Below are 21,767 nucleotides of genomic sequence, written 5' to 3'. Positions count from 1 at the left end.
GCTTGCACGTAGCGTATTACTTAATATCTTTAGTACACAATATTCGCCAGAGAGGGCGCAACAAAACTTGGTTGTTAAAAGACGTGATGGCTTTCTTAACCAACGAGGAATAAAAGTAAAACTAAAGATGGCGACTCCCATGCACAGAATAATAGCTAGGCGACAAGCGTGAGTATTGTATCATTTACCGAATAAAACAAAACAAAAACAAAAAAAAAACAAATTTACACAATAAGTGACTATTTCGATGTTTTTTGGGATTACAGCTCATATTTTGTCGAGTTGGTTTGCGTACATGGCGAACGTTTCCGGCATCAAATTGAACTCAAACGCAACGCGATTCAAAATCGCATTTTTATACAGAAAACATGGTAATTTCTCCTGCGTTTATCAATAACAAAGTCTTTACACGTGATAAGGTTCAATTAAAGCGTACTGCACCAACATTTATTCAAACGTTATTAGCTGCCTAATAAAGATGACTGAAGCCAAGCCACTCTTGCAAATAAGCACTAATAAATATGTTCAGTCAAAAAATGTATAGATGGACTGCTCATAATTCATTGTCCTATTTTCCCCACTGTCCGTTACCTTTAGGGAGGCAAACAAACAGCAGGTGCGTTGCCAGAAGTGTTTGGAGATGGGCCACTGGACGTACGAATGCACGGGGAAGAGGAAATATGTGCACAGACCATCGAGGACGGTTGAGATGAAGAAAAAAATTAAGGACCTTGAGAATAAACAGTTGAGCATCACCGGGTAAGGCAATTGGACTGTCTTAACCACAGATTTAGGAACATGTTAATGAACTGACAAATGTCTTATTTCGCCTTACAGACCAGGACAACAAAGCACCAATGAGAAGAAAAATAAGAAGTAAGCTACCTTATTTAGCTGCACAAGAGAAACAAAATGTAAAAAAATAGGGATGTCCCGAGCGCATATTTTTGGGTCGGAGTCACCAGATTTTGAGAATCTGCCAAAACCGAGTCCTGATCCAAAACCAGATTTTTTTTTTTTTTTTTTTTTTTTTAAACAAAAGTTCCAAACATGTTACTGTCCAGCAGTGTTGTTTTTGGCAGCTCTTTTAATTTTCATCTATGTCTATTGGACAAAAATACTTATTAGTCATATTTTAGTCATCGCAAAATGTGCTCGTCTTCGTCTCGTTTTAGTCAACTAAAACTCAAACTATAAATTTCAAAAGTTTGAATCCACGAATAAATAAAAACAGTTCTTAACAATTTTGAATGAACATTGACAGACGAGCACATCATTTTAGAGTCTACAAGGACATCAACATCTTCATGACGATAATCCACACTCGGCAGGAAAACAGCACGTTATTTGAATGAATAAAACTCACCTGGATGCCACGAACTGGATGTAAAAAGTTTTCTAAGAGTTTAAGAAGACACTGACCGAGTCACTGTGCTAAAGGCTAATGCGTACGGAAATGCTACGCTAATGCTATGCTAACACTACAAGTTAGTTTAGTGTGTGATGATCACTCAGCACTAGAGCTGCAGCTACCGAATATTTTAGTACTCGAGTAATCGACTGAAAATTCTATCGATTAATCGAGTGATCGGATAAAAGAAATATATTTTTAGGTGAAGAGCAATTATAAATATACATGAGAAAATAAGACATTTAATCTAATGTTGAACCATTTTCAGTCAATCAATGTCTTTATAAAAAAAAAAAAAAAAAAGGACTAATTCACTGCTTTCACTCAAAAAACCTTTAGATCTTATTAAAAAAAAATAAAAATAAAAATGCCGTTATGCTTGATAACACACATCACTTAAAAGTTAGGATTTTTTCCCCACGTGTTTCAATTGAATTTCTATTTGTGTCAAGCCATTTTTAAGTGCTAGTTAAGTTTTAAGTTAGTCTAAACAGTAAGTCCTGATAGGATTTTGAGTTTTTCAGTGTTCAAAATAAATGTATGATACAGGCTGTATTGGAGCACATTAGGGACCAGTGCTACTTGGTGTTTTATCCAGCAATGACTACTGAGCTAAAATTGATAGTTAGCAATATTGAGTTTTTATTTTACACCCTCATCACTCCACAACGCTATGTTAAAGCCTGTATGTAAGACACGTTAGCCACGCATCGAAAGTGGTCATAATAGAAACCTAGCCCTCCGCAGGGCTAACGTTACGTGAGCTAGTGACAGTAACGTTAATCTTTATTTATTAACGCTCAGCGCTCTTTATTAGCGCTTAGCGCTCTACTGCTTTAAGATGGCGGCTGTTTACTAACGCTGCCCAGACGCGGCCGAGTCTGTCATTTCGCATCTGGTTCAACATACATGTGATCTCTATGACTCATCAGACGCTACCTGCTACCACCGTAGCATCGTGCAGGCTAGTATTTAGCAACGTCAGCGTCGTTTGTAGCGGCTGTCGGTTGCAGTAAGTTTTTTTTTTTTTGTTTTTTTTTTTTTTGCTTCTTCCTCTACGCACGTGACATCAGCGCGTTGTCCCGCATTAAAAGTAGTCCGAGCAAAACGTGATGCTTAGAGCTGTCAAAATAAACGATTAATCGAGGTGAATAAAATTACTCGGATCAGTTTTTAAACTCGAATTACTCGAATTGCTCAAGTATTCGTTTCGGCTCTACTCAGCACAGACCTTTAAAGGCTAAAGCAACATGGCAAAGGCAAGAAAAAAACAAAACAAAACTTACCAAGTAGTACCTGACACATGTTTCACAAACGGCGGGTTTCGGGGGGGAGGCGCTGCATGACACATGAGTAACATGACCAAACACTGCTGAAATGCATGCTAACTACACATATGACAAGAAAATATCACACATTGTAAAGTTATAATAGAAACGATGACAAATTTTCGTCTCGTCAGACGATGACTGGCATCCATCTCGTGATGTTTTCGTCTCCGAAGACACGTTTTTAGCTCGTCATCACAACAGCCTCCCATTTACACTGCTGGCCAAAAGTATTGGCACCCCTGCAATTCTGTCAAATAATGCTCAATTTGCAATTGCAAATGCTTTGGTAGTAATATCTTCATTTATGTTGCTTGCTTTGTAAAAACACAAAAGATAATGATATATATATATATTTTTTTTTAATCATTATAATTTTACACAAAACTCTAAAAATGGGCCGGACAAAAGTCTTGGCACCTTCAGCCTAATACTCTGTAGCACAACCTTTAGACAAAATAACTGCGAACAGCCGCTTCCGGTATCCATCAATGAGTTTCTTACAATGCTCTGCTGGAATTTGAGACCATTCTTCTTCGGCCAACTGCTCCATGTCTCTGAGATTAGAAGGGTGCCTTCTCCAAACTGCCATTTTCAGATCTCTCCACAGGTGTTCTATGGCAGGGGTCCCCATCCGCCGGGCCGTGGAAAGGTACCAGTCCGTGGCGCATTTGCTACTGGGCCGCACAGAAATAATATTTTATTAACGACTGCATTCTGGCCGAAATAACTTTGGCCTGTGGTCCTGCTCAACACATCAATATCCCTGTCTACTCTAGATATAATACTACAGTATAGATTAGAACGTCGTCATAGAAATTCATTGATTGGACTGCAAGCAGTACATCTTGTTTTGTATATAGAATATATCTATGTGCGCTTGTCCTCCATAATAACGTATGACTAAGCGCAGCACATTTGTTCCCCCACACTAGCGAAAATGACTGGAAAACAGACGTCTTTGGAGAGATTTTTTACGGCGAAAAAGGGCACCTGACGAGCCTATAACCTCGAAGACCCACGAACTGCGAAGGAGTGGATTTGTGACCCGTTTGTGAATAAACCAAGTGTTTCGAGCATGTGTGTGCAACATGAAGATCAGCTTGTAGAGATCGCAAATGACGGCGACCTTAAATGTACATTTGAGACAATTATTCCGGAATATCCTGACAGCGCTACGAGAACACTGAAAACCTTGCTACAATTTCCAACATCGCATCTTTGTGAAGCGGGCTTCTTAATTAATGCTAAACGACATGGCGAAGGTGTTAACGGTGAGCTAGCGGTGTGCAGCTAATATGGCAGGATGGGTCTGAGGTGAACTTTTGTCCATCCACGATCAAACTTAAGTTAATATTCCTTTCTTTAAAGAAAGTTTGTCGTGTTTACTTTGGAATCGCTGCATTTGCGGCCATTTTTAATGTTACGCGCATGTTTTTGATGCAGTTTTTGATGGGTTGCAAAATTTGTCAAAACACCGGTCCGTGAAAAAAAAGACCCAAATCACACCGGTCCGTGGTGCAAAAAAGGTTGGGGACCCCTGTTCTATGGGATTCAGGTCTGGACTCATTGCTGGCCAGTTTAGAAGTCTCCAGTGCTTTCTCTCAAACCATTTTCTAGTGCTTTTTGAAGTTTGTTTTGGGTTATTGTCCTGCTGGAGGACCCATGATCTCTGAGGGAGACCCAGCTTTCTCACACTGGGCCCTACATTAGGTTGCAAAATTTGTTGGTAGTCTTCAGACTTCATAATGCCATGCATACGGTCAAGCAGTCCAGTGCCAGAGGTAGCAAAGCAACCCCAAAACATCAGGGAACCTCTGCCATGTTTGACTGTGGGGACCATCTTCTTTTCTTTCAAGGTCTCGTTTTTTTCCCTGTAAACTATGTTGATGCGTTTTCCTAAAAAGCTCTACTTTAGTCTCATCTGACCAGAGAACATTCTTTCAAAACGTTTTTGGCTTTCTCAGGTAAGTTTTGGCAAACTCCAGCCTGGCGTTTGTATGTCTCTGGGTCAGAAGTGGGGTCTTTCTGGATATCCTACCATAGAGTCCCTTTTCCGGTACCGGTTAACACTGTTGTACCCTCCGACTGCAGGACAGCTTGAACTTGTTTGGATGTTAGTTGAGGTTCTTTATCCACCATCCGCACAATCTTTCGTTGAAATCTCTCGTCATTTTTTTTTCTCCATCCACATCTAGGGAGGTTAGCCCCAGTGCTGTGGGCTTTGAATTTATTGATGACACTTCGCAGGGTGGAAACAGGAACATTCAGGTCTTTGGAGATGGACTTGTAACCATGAAATTGCCCATGCTTCCTCACAATTTTGCTTCTCAAGTCCTCAGACAGTTCTTTGGTCTTCTTTCTTTTCTATATGCTCAATGTGGGACACACAAGGACAAGGACACAAGTACAGAGGTTGAGTCAACTTTAATCCATTTTTAATGGCTGCAAGTGTGATTTAGTTTTTTCCACCACCTGGTATGTGCCACAGATAAGTAACAGGTGTTGTTAATTACAGAAATGATTTTTTTAGAGGGTCCCAATACTTCTGTCCGGCCTATTTTTGGAGTTTTGTGTAAAATGATAATGATTTAATTTTTTTCCATTCTCTTTTGTGTGTTTTCATTGCAAGCAAAATAAATGAGGATATTACTACCAAAGCATTTGTAATTGCAATCATTTTTTTGGAAGAAATTGAGCAATATCTGCCAGAATTGAAGGGGTGTCAATACTTTTGGCCAGCACTGTATATTAAATTGTTTCATGAATGTTGTGCGAATGCGTTCTCAGGGCTGAAGAATCGAGCGGGAGCAGCAGCGATTCAGACATGTCCAGTGACTCATCCTCAGATAGCACCGACTCTTCCAGTTCATCTTCAGACGATGACACCAGCAGCGATGATGACAGCGCGTCGTCTTCCTCCTCCTCAACATCGTCATCTTCGGACAGCTCAGACTCTGGAAGCAATAGCGATTCAGATCAGGAACCTCCAAAAAAGAAGAAGAAGAAGAAATGAGCAGACAGCTTTAATGGTGTTCTGTATTTGTTAGTTTTTTTTAGCAGTTCAGTTTACTTTTCTGCATTTAGCCGTTGCTGATGAGATGGAAAACTGATTGTACAGATTTGATACAAATGTTCAATGAGCTGATTTTGGATTATAAATGTGATTGGTTTTCGGTCCTGCTCTCGGGTCTGCTGTTTGCGATATCCGAGCTGTGTAATGTTCTTCCTTTTGTATTCTATCTAGAGTAAATAGAGTGTATATTAGCCAGGTTTCATCTGTATATTTTACAACGTTGCCACTTATGGAAAATGTTAATATGCAAGCTGTCAAAGAACACAAAATAAAGAAGTGCACATGTTAAAATTGGATATATTGGTCTTCTGTACGGCTTACCTGCACAAGGGGTTGTGGGCAGAGGTGGGCAGGGCTGTCAATAGTCTTGTAGGGTTCCGGGAACAAGAGACCATTATAGGACCCACCCCTGCCACCGGCTTGTCACGACAACATACGCAGTACTTTTAACGCTTTACAAGCAATGACTGTAAATTTTCATATTTAATTTGTGATGGACAGTTAGATTTAACAGACTGTGATGTGACACAATATAAAGAAACAATTTCCATTTATTATCCCATGTAAGCTGCAATACAATACAACTGAGAGTGTCATGCCTTCCTGCTAAGCAACAAAACATCCTGTGCCTGCCCCCTCCACATCCCTAGGGTTATCAAGCCCTTAAACGCCTAGATCTTCATTTATAACATCAGTGAAATCCAATTTTTGAGAAAGCTCACGCTCAATGGAGAGCATGGCTAGGATGTTAACAGGTTCGTTTGTGCTGTTTCGGTGATGGATTCGTATTAGCGTTTGCTATAATACACAGTAGGTTGTAAACCCAAAAGAAATCCAGCCGCCGGACCAGAGTCTGTTCAGCCTCGCGCACCTGCTGCCCACAGACTAACATTATTTCCCTGATCTCCCATTACCTTCTCTCTCTGTCCGCGGCTGTTGTTCACATACCGACATCAGCGTCCACAGCCAAGGCTAGCCCTAATTCTCTGGCTTCATCATTTTTTCTCGTTCACCTCTAGGATCTTCATCCTTTTCTTTTCTGCACGCCCGATTTATGACGACTCGGCATGTTTAGAGTTCATAACAATGACAGATTTTAATTTCCTGCTTCAGGGCACGTACTGTACGTAGTGTAGCCTTGAGTGCACCAGAGCGGGGTCAAACCATTCTCTGCTAAGACAGAGTGTGTGTGTGCGCGCGTGTGTGTGTGTGTGTGCGGGGGGCATGTTGTGCAAAAAAAGGTATTTAATATGTTAATGTTTTTAAGTATATATCAAGTAGAACATATTTAATCAGACAATAATTTTAAAAAAATGTGAATGTAAAGTAAAATAAATTAAGGGTCATTCAGGGTCCCGGGACAACATACCCAGTTGCCCTCCCCTGTCGACGGGCTTGGACATAAACGGAGTTAAGCCCCCCCGGTGGCCAAAAAGTGTAATTGCATGTAATTGACTTTCCTATATGTATAAAAGTTGTAAAGCAAGAAAACAAACAACAAAAATGAATGAAATGAACAAAAAAAGATACTTTTATAATTGGTAAAAATTATTTTTCGAACAAATCATGTGACTAGCAACTTATACGGTCATTTGCTTTGCATATTATCAAAAAAAAAAAAAAAAATAGGGGAGGGATATTTTATTTTTCAAATGATTTTTTTCTTTGATTTAAAATATTTTTTTTTTTTATGATTGAAGCAACATTTTTGGGAATTGAATAATTTAGACACAAATGTCCTACCCATACGACAGCCTAAACACAAAAAGGATTGCTAAAATCAAAGAAAACTTTTTTAATGACAATTTATATATTCAAATGCAAATTTTTGAGTCAAATATTTTTTGCATTAAAAAACTTTTTTTTTCCATTATTTTTTTCTTCTTTTGATTGAAGTGTGTTTTCTTTTGAAAAAAAATATATTTTTGTATGAAGCAACTTATTTTTTGATTGAATAATAAAGACACAAATGTCCGAGCCAAAATGTGGCCCAAACACAAAACAACATTACTTCAATTAAAAAAGTTGCTTCAATCAAAAAAATAAATAAATAAAAAATTGACTTCAATCAAAAACATCAAATAAAAATAGCTTTCAAACAAATTTTTTTAAATTTCAAATTTATTTTTGCATTCAAACTTTTTTAAAATTGAAAATATATATTTTGATTGAACTTTTTTTTTTGATTGAAGCAACTTTTTTTTTTTTGATCGAATAATGAAAACACAAATCTACCTCCATATGACTCCGCCCTGGGGATACAATTTTTGACTGAGGTAACGACATTGGCACGGCACCAGTGGGCGTACCGTATTCAATGGATGACGATCTTGGCGAAAAGTATTGGTTAAGCAGCCTGATTTAGAATTCCCCTCAAGAATGATGAGAAACAAAAAAAACCCTCATTTTCAACTTATTATTATAAATATTCATGTAAGTTCATTCTATTGCTGACACTGCATTTCGGGGTCATCAACATGTTGTGCCCTCCCTACCCCAAAAGTCAAACTCTGCCTATGGCTTGGAGGCAGGTAGTAACAAGTTACATTTACTCTGTTCACTAACTTCTTGAGAAATATGTACTTAGTTTTGCCACGCACTTTTTACTTGAGTACATTTGTGAAGAAATATTACTCATACTCTGCTACTTTGGGCTACTAGAGTTGTTACATTTTTCCTCTTTCTACATAGTGATTTTATTTTTGCCAGACATGCTGACAGTGGCTGTCACCAATGAGACATCGCAACAATAACCACATGACTTTGTTACAACAATCAGAGGTAACAATGTTTTTTCTCCACGAGACGGCACTATTTGGACGGGTGATGTTTCATAGTGTTGTACTGGTCTGTATTCGATGAGTTTTGTGTCATCTATTTTTGCCTAATATAGTCATGTATTAGGTTATAGTACAGTATAATAATAAAAATTCATATAGATGAAAACCATTCTTTAAAAAAAATCTAGCATTGTAAGCAGTTACTCACAATGTTACTTATGACTTGAGTATTCTGTTCAACCATTTTTTTTGTGCTTGAGTAAATTTTCGGATGACTACTTTTACTTTTCCTTGAATAGTAGTATTTAGACGTAACTACTCGAGTAAAATTTTGGGCGACTCTTCCCACCTCTGGTTGTGGAGGTGCTGGAGACTATCCCAGCTAACTATCGGCAGGATTTGGGGTACATAGTGAACTGATTTCCAGTCAACAGGATTTTGGTATCGCTTTCTCTTAATATGCAGAATAAAGGAGTCAATTTCAATGTATCTAATTTAGTAGAATTACATTTTTCCTTTTTTTTTCGGTAAAAAAATATTTATGAAATGCTGCATCATATTAAACTATATATATATATATATATATATATATATATATACTTTTTTTTTTTTTTGATATTGTAAAACACATAACTGAGCTGCAATTTATCAAAAGGAAATTTGATTTCGTTAAATTTTAATTCAATTGAGTTTGTACAGAGATTTTGGTTGTTATGTATTTTTTTATTCCAAAAACTAACTCTAGGGGCGCTAAAGTCACAAAAATACGGTGGATAATACTAAATCCACTTAGAGAACAAGTTGAAGCAAACTGCAGGACAATCAGTCGATTATAAACAAACAAAACGCTGAAATTGTCATATTTATCACGATTAAAATGTGATTAAAATGATCCAGCAGGCATACATTTTCACATTTGGTTTAAATCAGTTTGCAAATTATGACGAATGACTCGAATGGACGATGGGACGTCATCACTTGAGGTATGGAAGTGAGCTTTATGTTACTGTGAAAATAGGAATTATCATAATCGATAAATAAATGGTCGACTTCCTCCTTTGCCGTCGCCTCTTGAATGGCGCTATTTCAACACATTCTCGTCGTCGTTGGTTCTAATTAGAATCAAATTATACTTTTTGATAAGTTGCTCAAAATATCCGAAGGCTGATGGGGTTTGTATTTTTGGATAAAACCTGCAAACGTTACTGTTTACATTGAAATCAACTTGTCTCGTGTGTTTTCATGACTTTGCTTAGAGTGGTGAAATATCCGATGTCAGCGAATGCAACGCAAGCTCGATGTCCTCCATGCATCCATTCCTGTCTATGGTACCTGCTGACTACTGAACTTAGCTAGTAGCCTTACCTTAGGAGGCACTTCTTCCCTGGAATAATAACATGAACGAACGTCCGACAAAATGTTTTTAGCGTGTTTTTTGCCCGATATGTGAGCCCTAGTTGAGGAGATGGGGGCCGTGTGTTGGGTTGTGCCGTCTTAGCTGTTACGGCGTTTTGCTGGGTCCATTTTGCTTGTAATTGGAAGTGGAAAAGACAAAGAAAAGAGCTTTCCAATAGCTAGAATGGTTTGGGCCTAAAAAGAAGACAAAAGGTAAGGTTGCCGAATGTCAGCAAACTGTGTGTTTTATTGTGTGACTGTTCGTAATGGCTGCGCGATGTTTGCGGCGAGTGTTAATACAATTAGCCGCGGAAATGTGAAATGTTTTGCGAGCTTGTTAGCTGTTAGCTTCGCTCCCCTCCCAACTACCAGCAAATAGGGTTAGCCAGCATTACGCTCAAGCCAATATGCAGGTATGTAGGTAGAGCATTAGCATCTGATGAACTGTATTCATATTCTCCAGGGGGGAAATATTGCATTTTTCCTCAATGTTATTTAAATTTGACCTGTCTTACGAGTGTTTTCCCCCGTTTTGTTCTTTTCCCCTTACCAGCAATAACTAATAATATTTAATTTTAATTTTGAATTTTCTCTTGAGGATTACAAATTAGTATGTAATACATAATGACAATCAAATGCTATTACCACCCCTGGTTAAAAAATAAAATTATGCATCTAAAACTTTATTTCCTTTACTTACTTGTTGTTTTTTAAAGAATGGTCTTTAATATTTTTACAAATCGCAAAAATAATGAACAATATGCATATACAGGGAAAGGGCGTAGGTTTGCAGAGGGACAAAACACTATGAACCTTTCAGGGTGCTCAAATTGTCCCCTACAACTTTTAAGCAACTTTATAGTGGCTTCAGTCATATAGGTCATTTAGATTGTCTTTCCATATGTTTTAATCGTTGTAATTGACCCTGCCATTGTTCGGTGAATTATTTTCATTATGTGCAGACTTTTTGTACCTCTTTTCACTTGTTAAATGTGCCAGTCCATTTTTTTCCCTCCCAAACACACATTTGATTGGCTGATGACTTACCCCCCCCCCCCCACACACACACACACACTCAGACATTAGATATTAGGGATAAGACATTTTTTTTCCAGCCAGCAGCAGCCACTGTAAGAATTGTAAAAATGAGGGCTGTCAAAATTATCGCGTTAACGGGCGGTAATCAATTTTTAAAATTAATCACATTAAAATATTTGACGCAACTAACGCACATGCCCCGCTCAAACAGATTAATATGACAGCACAGTGTCATGTCTAGGGCTGCAGCGATAGAATATTTTAGTTATCGAGTATTCGACTGAAAATTCTGTCGATTAACCGAGTAAACGGATAAAACGTTTTTTTTTTTTTTTTTTTTTTAAGGTAAAGAGCAATTATAAATATACAGTACTGTGCAAAAGTTTTAGGCAGGACACCTGCCTAAAACTTTTGCACAAGTACTGTATATTTTTATTATATTATGTATATACAGGACATACTGTATGTATATATTTTCCCCAAGTGGAAGCTTCCATGATCCTAATAAATTTAATAATTAAAAAAAATATATATACAGTACTGTGCAAAAGTTTTAGGCAGGTGTCCCGCCTAAAACTTTTGCACAGTACTGTACATGAGGAAAAAAAGACATTTAATCCGATATTGAACCATTTTCAGTCAATCAATGTCTTTATTTTCGATGTACATTGTTGAAAACAGCCAACAATTGCATCTCAGATATGACTAGAAAAAAAATTCCTTGCTTTCACTCAAAAACTTCTAGATCTTATTAAAAAAAACATATTTCTTACCTAAAAATGTAATTACGCTTGTGTTTGTGCTTGTGTGTGTTTTTCCCATGTGTTTCAATTTAATTTCCATTTGTGTCAAGCTATTTTTAAGTTCTAGTTAAGTTTTAAGTTAGTCTAAACTGTAAGTACGGATAGGATTTTGAGTTTTTGCAGTGTTCAAAATAAATGTATGATACATGATGTATTGGAGCACATTAGGGACCAGTGCTACTTGATGTTTTAGTCAGCAATGACTACTGAGCTAAAACTGACAGTTAGCTTTATTATGTTTTAATTTTACACCCTCATCACTCTACAGCGCTGTGTTTTTACAGATTAAATAAAGCCTGTATTTAAGACACGTTAGCCACGCATCGACAGTGGTCATAATCAATAGAAACCTAGCCCTCCGAAGGGCTAACGTTACGTCTACGTGAGCGAGTGAAAGTAACGTTATGTTGATTAGCGATGAGGAGTCTACTGCTTAAAGATGGCGGCTGTTTACTAACGCTGCCCAGACGCGGCTGAGTCTGTCATTTCGCATCGAATCCTAAATGCATGCGATATCTATGAGACGCGTCGGACACTACCTGCTACCGCACTAGCATCATGCAGGCGTAGTTTTTAGCAATGTCGGTGTAATTTGTAGCAGCTGTCGGCTGCAGTAAGTTATTATTATTATTTTTTAAATTGCTTCTTCCTCTACGCACGTGACGTCAGCACGTTGTCCAGCATTAAAAGTAGTCCAGGCAAAACGTGATGCTTAGAGCTGACAAAATTAAACGATTCCACGAGGTGAATAAAATTACTCGGATCAGTTTTTAAACTCGAGTTACTCGAGTTGCTCGAGTATTCGTTTCAGCTCTAGTCATGTCCACTTGTTACTTGTGTTTTTTTGTTGTTTTGTCGCCCTCTGCTGGTGCTTGGGTGCGACTGATTTTATGGGTTTCAGCACCATAAGCAATGTGTAATTACTGATATCGACAATGGCGAGCTACTAGTTTATTTTTTGATAGAAAATTTTACAAATTTTATTAAAACGAAAACATTAAGAGGGGTTTTAATTAGAGATACTGTATATTAAAAAAAAGGCATGTCCGATATTTTTTTGCCGATTCTGATACTTTGAAAATGACGTGATCGGACCCGATCGATCGCAAGTATATATATATATTTTTTTATTAAATCATTTTCTAATTGTATTTAACGTTACAGACATAATATGTTACACTCATCCAGAGTCTTTAGTTTAGGCTTAAGGTAGGGTTATCAAATTTATCCCATAAACGGCGGTAATTAATTTAAAAAAAAAATTATCACGTTAAAATATTTAACGCAATTAACGCATGCGTTGCACGACCCACTCACGCATTGTCGCGTTCAATCTGTAATGGCGCCATTTTACCTATATATATATATAGAGTTAAAAAGCAGCGTAAAATCAGTAGAGTCAATTTTGGCAGCCTTTGGAGCCTTTTTTTAATTGGCTAAAGCCTTTCAATCCCTCTCCCTACGATTAGAAATATCATGGGAAGCAATGTGGGGGAAAAAGGTGGTAATTGAGCTTTTTCTTAACACCCTATGTTATTTCCCAACGCAGAGAAGATATATCAATTGGTACCACTACGCACAGTCATGGGTGCACTTCCCATCATGCATTTGGGCACAACAGTTAAATGGCTATAGTATCATTTACTGAAAGCTCAACAAATACACTAGATAGCAATATTTAGTCACAATATACAAATTCACCTTTAAGAATCCTTTAAGAATTACAAGTCTTTCTATCCTTGGATCCCTCTCGAAGAAAAAATGTTAATAATGTAAATGCCATCTTGAGGATTTATTGTCATAATAAACGAATACAGTGTTGAATGTATATATTCGTCCGAGTTTTATTCATTTTTTTCTTAATGCATTGCCAAAATGTATTTGATCGGGAAAAAATATCGGGAATGATTGGAATTGAATCGGGAGGAGAAAAAAAAAAGTAATCGGATCGGGAAATATCGGGATCGGCAGATACTCAAACTAAAACAATTGGGATCGGATCGGGAGCAAAAAACATGATCGGAACAACCCTAGTTTTAATATAAAATTTCTATAACTTGTACTAACATTTATCTTTTAAGAGCTACAAGTCTTTCTATCCATGGATCGCTTTAACAAAATGTTAATGTTAATGCCATCTTGTTGATTTATTGTTATAATAAACAAATACAGTACTTATGTACAGTATGTTGAATGTATATATCTGTCGTGTGTCTTATCTTTCCGTTCCAACAATAATTTACAGAAAAATATGGCATATTTTATAGATGGTTTGAATTGTGATTAATTACGATTAATTTTTAAGCTGGAATTAACTTTTGATTAATTAATTAATTTTGATTAATTTGACAGCCCTACTATATACAGTGGGGAGAACAAGTATTTGATACACAGTCAATGGGAAAACCCATTGGCAGTGTATCAAATACTTGTTCTCCCCACTGTATATATATATATATGTATATATATATATATATGTATAATATATAAGACAAAAATTAAAAGGGCTGTTAAAATCAGTTTTTTTTTTTCGCAATAAGTATGCTGTGGATGAAATGATAACTTGTCTTAAAGGCGCGTCAACGGATACAATATCAAGTAGTACACACACGACAAGCAGAAACAAAGACGCTATCTTATTTATCTCAGTTGACACATCCTGGTAGGGTGTGTATGTTTGTGTTTGGGGGGGTTGGTCTTTGGCCGTGAACTCTATTTATGATGGGTAACTTAGTGAGGACTGGTTTGACAGGTGCTGTTTTGAATAACTTTGTCACGTTCTCAACTGCATTACAAGGGCTAAAGGACATTAACCTGCTGCATATAACTGGGAGAATATTCTATGATGTATTTAATATATTCTACAAAACGACCAATAAACAGGAAAAACAAGCTATTTTCATCCTGCGATGAGTTTATCCCTAGTAGACAGCGAACGCTGCCACCCTCCCACTTCAAACGGATTGGACGCCTATGGACGTCCATGGCAGACAGTGCTAGGCAATGAGTTCATTTTGGGGCATTTCAGGAAATTTCCTGTTGATTTTTGGTCACTTTCTGTTGATTTTGGGGAATTTACAAGTCACTTGAAGTTAATTTTGGGTTACTGAATAGGAAATGATTCAAGAATGTCCCCAAATGAATAGGAATTGACTCAAAATGAAGAGCAAGAAACCTTGTATGGACACATCATAATGTTTTGAAAATTCTTGTGAATAAATGCTTAAATCCTCCAATTCTTTATAGATATGGACGTAAAACAGTCTCGATTCTTGATTAAAGGCAAAAAAAGATTGTGCAGTTCGAATTTATTTTACGTAAATATGTTGAAGTACAATGCTAGTCTGTTAGTAAATGTAGCTAGCGGCCGCCTGAAGTAAACTGAGCTTTTACGGTAAAAATTCTTGTGAATAAATGCTTAAATCCCTGAATTCTTTATAGATATTGACGTAAAACAGTCTCGATTCTTGATTAAAGGCAAAAAAAGATTGTGCAGTTCGAATTTATTTTACGTAAATATGTTGAAGTACAATGCTAGTCTGTTAGTAAATGTAGCTAGCGGCCGCCTGAAGTATACAGAGCTTTTCCGTTGAAAATTCTTGTGAATAAATGCTTAAATCCCCGTATTTTTTATAGATATGGATGCAAAACAGTCTCGATTCTTGGTTAAAAACAAACAAAAAAAAACGTGCAGTTCGCAGTTATTTTAGGTAAATATGTCGAAGTTCAATGCTAGTCTGTTATTAAATGTAGCTAGCGGACTCCTTATGTAAACAGAGCTTTTCTGGTGAAAATTCTTGCGAATAAATGCTTAAATCCCCGAATTCTTTATAGAGCTAGACGTAGTACAGTCCCGATTCTTGGTTAAAAGCAAACAAAATGTGCACTTAGCATTTATTTTACGTAAATATGTCAAAATACAATGCTAACCAACATAAGCCAAGGTTTTGTTTGAGTTTTTTTTTTTTTTTAATGTTTTAATTTATAGGTATATTCAGCAGTTTTTTGTGAGAATATGTGTTTGAACTATTCAAAAAGTTAGCATTTTATAGCATTTAAGCTAGCGGACTTTTGCTTTGTAAGTTAGCCAATTGTTCTTTTGTTGTACTTAGATCCTCATTTATTTATTTTTTATTCCGTTTGAGGCTCAGCTCAGGTATTTTAATTTTTTCGGTTCCTTATCCGATTACTCAATTATTCAAGATAACTTCATCGATTAATCGACTACTAAAATAATCGACAGCTGCTGCCCTACACCCCTAGTCCATACTCGTAGAGCTTGTTTTCTGTCAGTTTATTCATAAAAGAAAAATGCGACTTCACCAGCGACTTCATTGGATATTATGTCACACGTTAACGCAAACGCGACGAAGAAGAAATGGCAGAGGATGAGAAAGTATGGATATTTATAGGCGCATTGGTAAGCCATATGTTTGTGTGGTTCTATCTTTAGCTAAGAGGAGATCCTCTCGGACTAACAACACTGGGAGAGATTGACAGTACTTATAGAGAGCGACCTCACGGTCCTGATATTCTTTTCCCTATTTGTGTACTTTTTGTGCAATTTGGGGGGGGGGGGGGGGTCATGCCCCATCCCCTTTTCCTTGAACAAAGGCAGTTTGGCAAAAAGCAAAAGCTTGAGTGACGCATGTTCTTTGGAAAGGTTTGCAAGATAATTGAGCCTTGTGTGTCATGTTCCACTAACATTCGTGTCACAATGTGCTGCTGGAATAATGTGTCGTTTGTGTCATCGTGGGGAGAAAGGCCTCTTGAAACTGGAGTGCAGCTGACATGATTTTACTCGTGGAAGCTTGTATGGTTATTGTTATATTATAAATGCTGGTTTTTGGATACAGATTACACTATAGATTTCAATGTGAGTTGTGTAATAGGCAATAATACTCTAGTTAGGGCTGCAACTCACGATTATTTTTAGGATCAACTCATCGGATGAATCTTTTTCAATTACCTTCACAATTTAACTTGGAAGTTGTCTTAGGCATTTTGTAAGTAACAATGAAGACAAAATGGATGACTATTTTATTCAAAGATAATATTGCATGAAAGCTTTCTGACTTAACTTTTGTCAGGGACTCTACAGTTTTGTCGCTTATCTATTTTGTAGAAACAATTGCTAATAACCTGACTTTTAATTATTTAATTGGTTTCAGAAATGGCTCATATGAAAGCTAAGACCCTCCCAAATGATGTTGAATGTACAAAAATATATTTGTCACACTAAAAAAATACTTATCATTTAATGAAGACATAAAGGTCAAATTTTGGCAAGACAAAGTTTTTTCGCCTACAGAAAATAGTGCGAAAATTGAACAAAAAATGTACTTCAAATACAAAAATGTTACATAACATAAGCGAGTTAGGTAGTGGTGCTTTGAGATCCAAATTTAATATTTTGTATGACTTCCATGGGCATTGGCAAGGATTCATACAATTCATTGATGAAGTCATCAGGAACATCAAAGAAAGCAGTCTCGCATGCCTCCCAGAGTTCATCAACATTCTTGGGTTTCGTCTTCCATGCTTCCTCTTTCATCCTACCCCAGACATGCTCAATGATGTTCATGTCTAGTGACTGGGCTGGCCAGTCCTGGAGGATCTTGATCTTTTTCCACTGCAGCAGAGCTCCACGAGACCTGGTCACCTGAAGTCCCTGTGTAAACCAGAACAGTCTGTCGAATTAAGTCTAGAAATTGCCTCCATTGTCGAATCAGTGCCCAGAAACCAGCATTAAACAAAAGACAATTAAAAAAACGTGGCATTTGCCAAGGCCTGTCAAAAGGATGGATGCTAGAAAAGTGGCAAAAGGTGGATTTTTCTGATGAATCTTGCATTGAATTACACCACAGTCGCCGCAAATGTTGCAGGAGACCTACCGGAGCCCGCATGAATCCGAGATTCACTCAGAAAACAGTGACGTTAGATGGTTACATCATGACCAAAATCATGGTCTGGGGTTACATCCAGTATGGGGGTGTGCGAGAGATCTGCAGGGTGGAAGGAGACATAAATAATCTGAAATATCAACAAATCTTAGCTGCCTCTTACATTCCTAACCATAAAAAGGGACACATTCTGCAGCTCCATCGCATACTTCAATCTCTACCTCAAAGTTCCCCAAGGCAAAGAAGTTCAAGATCCTCCAGGACTGGCCACCTGGGTAGGATGAAAGAGGAAGCATGGAAGACGAAACCCAAGAATGTTGATGAACTCTGGGAGGCGTGCAAGACTGCTTTCTTTAATGTTCCTGATGACTTCATCAATAAATTGCATGAATCCTTGCCGAACCGCATGGATGCAGTCCTTCAAGCCCATGGAAGTCATACAAAATATTAAATTTGGATCTCACAGCACCACCACTTAATTCGCTTATGTTATGTAACATATTTTTGTATTTGAAGTACATTTTTTGTTCAATTTTCACACTACTTTCTGAAGGCGACAAAACTTTTGTCTTGCCAAAATTTGACCTTTATGTCTCCATTAAATGATAAATCTTTTTACAGTATTTTTGTACATTCAACATCATTTTTGTAGGGTCATAAACAGGAAGTGACTCAGAAATGCCCCAAAAATTAAACTCATGGGTTGCCATTGACCACATAGACGTCCAATCCATTTGAAGTGGGAGGGTGGCAGTGAAAGAACATTGAACATTGTTCATTCGCTGCCACCCTCCCACTTCAAACTGGTTGGAAGCCTCCTCGTGATAAACTCACAGAAGGAGGATGAAAATTGCTTGTTCTTCTGTTTATTAGTTGTTTTATAGAATATCGTAGAACAGTGGTTCTTAACCCGGGTTTCATCAAACGCTAGTAGTTCAGTGAGTAAGTCTAAGGGGTTTGGCGAAGGTAAAGAAACACGGATCCCTATTGTCGTACGCTGATCAAATCTGGGCAAAGTGGCCTTTCTGACCGGGTTTTGTACTGGTTTGCTCCCGATTTACATGGTTAATCCATTTCTTTTAACTGCAAGTCCTCTGATCTGATGGGAGGAGGAACTGGTTTGCTCAGTGGAAGGTTGCCTCTCACTGGGTATGAGGGAATGCAACAAAACAATGGACAGGGTGGTGTTGAATTTTGACCTGTTTATAAAACATGCTGTCCAAATGAGAAGAATTTCGAAGAGGAATTTGCTAAACGATTAGCTTGTTAGCTTAGATATACTGGTTTTGAATCTGGAAAAAAAAAAAGCTTTATTATCTAGTTCCGAAGGGTTCGGTGAATCCAAATGGGAAACTTGTGGGGTTCGGTACCCTTCGCAAGGTTAAGAACCACTGCCCTAAAATGGTTTCCTTACCAATGTAAATTGTTGTATGCCCATTTCGTGAGATCGTTCTCGTGAGCCTTGTATCGCAAATTATATCGTGAGCTACCCAAAGGTTTCTACCCCAATTTTAGATTTCAACGTGAGTTGTGGAATATACAATAATACACTAGTATTTACTGCAATTTTCGCACTTTAATGCGCACCTGACTGTAAGCCGCAACCCACCAAATTCAGCACGAAAACAGCATTTCTTCATAGATAAGCCACACTGGATTATAAGCCTCACTGTATTATGGCATATTTACACCAAAAGACATTAACCGTTCACACTTTATTTGATAGCGGCATCATACGACTGTCCTAAGGCCAAATGAACCACCATGAAGCTTTGAACCAATGGCTGCAAAGATTCATTGCTTCAAGAAGCATTATTTGGCCATCACTGCTCCCTTTGGGGGAGACAGTCAACCTCAGCTGCCACATACTTTTAACACTGTTGTTATCCACTCGAGCTGGGAATCTTTGGGCACCTAACGATTCGATTACGATTACGATTCAGAGGCTCCGATTCGATTATAAAACGATTATTGATGCACACCCCTCCTTTTTAATTATTTATTTTTTTAAAATGTTTTGTACATCAGTTCCAAAATTGTTCAAAAATACTCTCAGGCTAAACCAAACTACTATTTCAGTATCAAGTTAACATATAGCAGTAAACAAATATACAAAAATAACATTAAATAAAAAACTCCAGTCCCCATTCTGTATCAGCAGCTTTAAACTACATTCAATTAATTTAATGTTGTGAATCAACCATTAAAGTTGTTAAAATTGCTCCCGTTATTCCATAATATCCCTTTTGTCAACTTTTAACATGTGAAAGTTTTAAAACTATTTTAAAGATATTCAAGTCAATATTTTACCGATTTAGGAGTATTTTAGATAAAAAGTTAATTAGGTTTGCTTGGAAGGTTCGCTACAACAGCCTTGCAGGGAAGTGTACTGCTTTAAGATGGAGGCCGTTTACTAACGCCGCATCTAGCTTTTTGTAGATGTGCTGCTAACGCTACCGAATATATATTGCATCTAGTCCTATATAAATGATATCTACCGTAACATTATGTGGATGTACTTTGTAGCAGCTTTTCGGCAGCAGTCAGGTATGTTGTTTTGTTTTTTTAATCTCGTGGCATGAGTTGAGCTAGAGCCGTGAGTTGAGCATTGGCATTACCCGAGGGGTCGGGTAATGTGAAGCATGATGTTGAGCTACTCTCGCTTCGTTCCTCATTGCGCCCCGAAGACCGCGCGGCGCGCTGAGTGTGTTGTACTTCCGCTTTACTTGGCATATTTCAATAATCGGAATTTGGATGTTTGTGAATCGTTCTCGAATCTTCCACGGCCGAATCGCGAATAATCTAAGAATTGGAAATTTTGCACACCTCTATTATCCACCATGCCTCCTAGCATGCATTGCAGTGCCACAGATGTAAATATCAAAATTCTTGTTCCGTGCTAATTGTTTCTTCAGTTACTGTTCCAGTTGTTAAATTGCTAGTTATTTGGTAACACTTTAGTTGACAGTGGAAACATAAGACTGTCATAAGACCATCATAACTATGACATGACACTACCATGAGCATTAATGAATGCTTATGATCAGCTAGGTTTAAGCAACGTATCTCAAAGTTGCTCTTGCCGCAGCTACATGTGGCCTTGCCCCCACTCCACCTAACAGCTGTTTATAAGAGGCAGGTCTGCAGCTATTGAACACTCACTCCTGTGGAATGCATGCAGTCAGCATTTCGCTTCAACATCGCCAGGGGTGATAACTACTTATCCAGGGACTTTGGTCGGATAATTCATAAAAGAAGCATATGGCGTGTTTTTGTTTCGGACATTGTCATTGTGTTCCTTTACATATATGCCGGTTTGTTTTGTGCACAATCCCACAAAACTGTCATTTAATGCGTTCTAGATTACATACTGTCTCCAGATTAAATGTTTTACATGAGTAATGTATGCTTCTTTCTGTATGGCTCTAAGTGGTGTATACTGTATAATTGATGTGCTCAAAATAACTGACCACTTAATCCAAGCATGACCTTTAAATAGAGAGAGGGGGGTAGCTGCGGAGATGGCCGAGAAAGAAGCTGCAGCAGTTTTCTGGTAGTGCGCAGACAATAGGTCGTGATGAGGTTCTCCATTTATTTTTAGTCTGTGCGCTTTACAGTAAGGGAATTGTCATTTTATGTGACCTTCTTCCACTTTTTACATTGCAGATTCTATCAAGGTCAGTAGCTGTATGTCATTAGGTAAGCCTAGGAAAACAGTGGCAGCTCTTATGAAGGTCCATAAATACATAACTTTTTCAATTTATTTTTATAACATCGGTCCTAGATAGTTGATTTTACCTTGAAAAGAAAGATCGTTTATTTCTCATTGTCAGTTAATGCACAATTTTATGTGTGTTGTAGTGTTGTAAGTAGGGGTGGGAACCTTTGAGTACCGTAATTTCCCGAATATAAGGCGCACTCGTGTATAGTGCGCACCCCAAATTTCCATGTAAAATCTAGGGGAAATTATTGTACCCGTTTATAACGCGCACCCAAATTTTAGCACCAATAAATAGAAGAATATAAGAAAACA

The 21,767-nt window shown here is 37.6% G+C and overlaps 2 protein-coding genes across 2 annotated transcripts in view; both read left to right on the top strand.

The window, feature by feature from the left end:
- Positions 1 to 6,239, top strand: zcchc10 (zinc finger, CCHC domain containing 10). Its single transcript, XM_057821450.1, has 4 exons — positions 1 to 168; positions 598 to 759; positions 838 to 876; positions 5,530 to 6,239. The coding sequence occupies exons 1-4, from the start codon at positions 128 to 130 to the stop codon at positions 5,753 to 5,755; spliced, it is 468 nt and encodes a 155-aa protein (XP_057677433.1). The 5' UTR covers positions 1 to 127; the 3' UTR covers positions 5,756 to 6,239.
- Positions 6,240 to 9,786: 3,547 nt separating this feature from the next.
- aff4 (AF4/FMR2 family, member 4) overlaps positions 9,787 to 21,767 on the top strand; it is a 98,032-nt gene continuing 86,051 nt past the window's right edge. The window contains exon 1 of the mRNA XM_057821449.1: positions 9,787 to 10,203. The gene's annotated coding sequence lies outside the window, so the exon portion shown is untranslated. The remainder of the gene's footprint in view (positions 10,204 to 21,767) is intronic.

Source organism: Corythoichthys intestinalis, chromosome 18 (genome assembly GCF_030265065.1).
Source record: "Corythoichthys intestinalis isolate RoL2023-P3 chromosome 18, ASM3026506v1, whole genome shotgun sequence".
In the NCBI taxonomy this organism is placed as follows: Eukaryota; Metazoa; Chordata; class Actinopteri; order Syngnathiformes; family Syngnathidae; genus Corythoichthys; species Corythoichthys intestinalis.
Note: the sequence above shows the minus strand (reverse complement) of the source record. Positions and strands in the feature narration are given on the sequence as shown.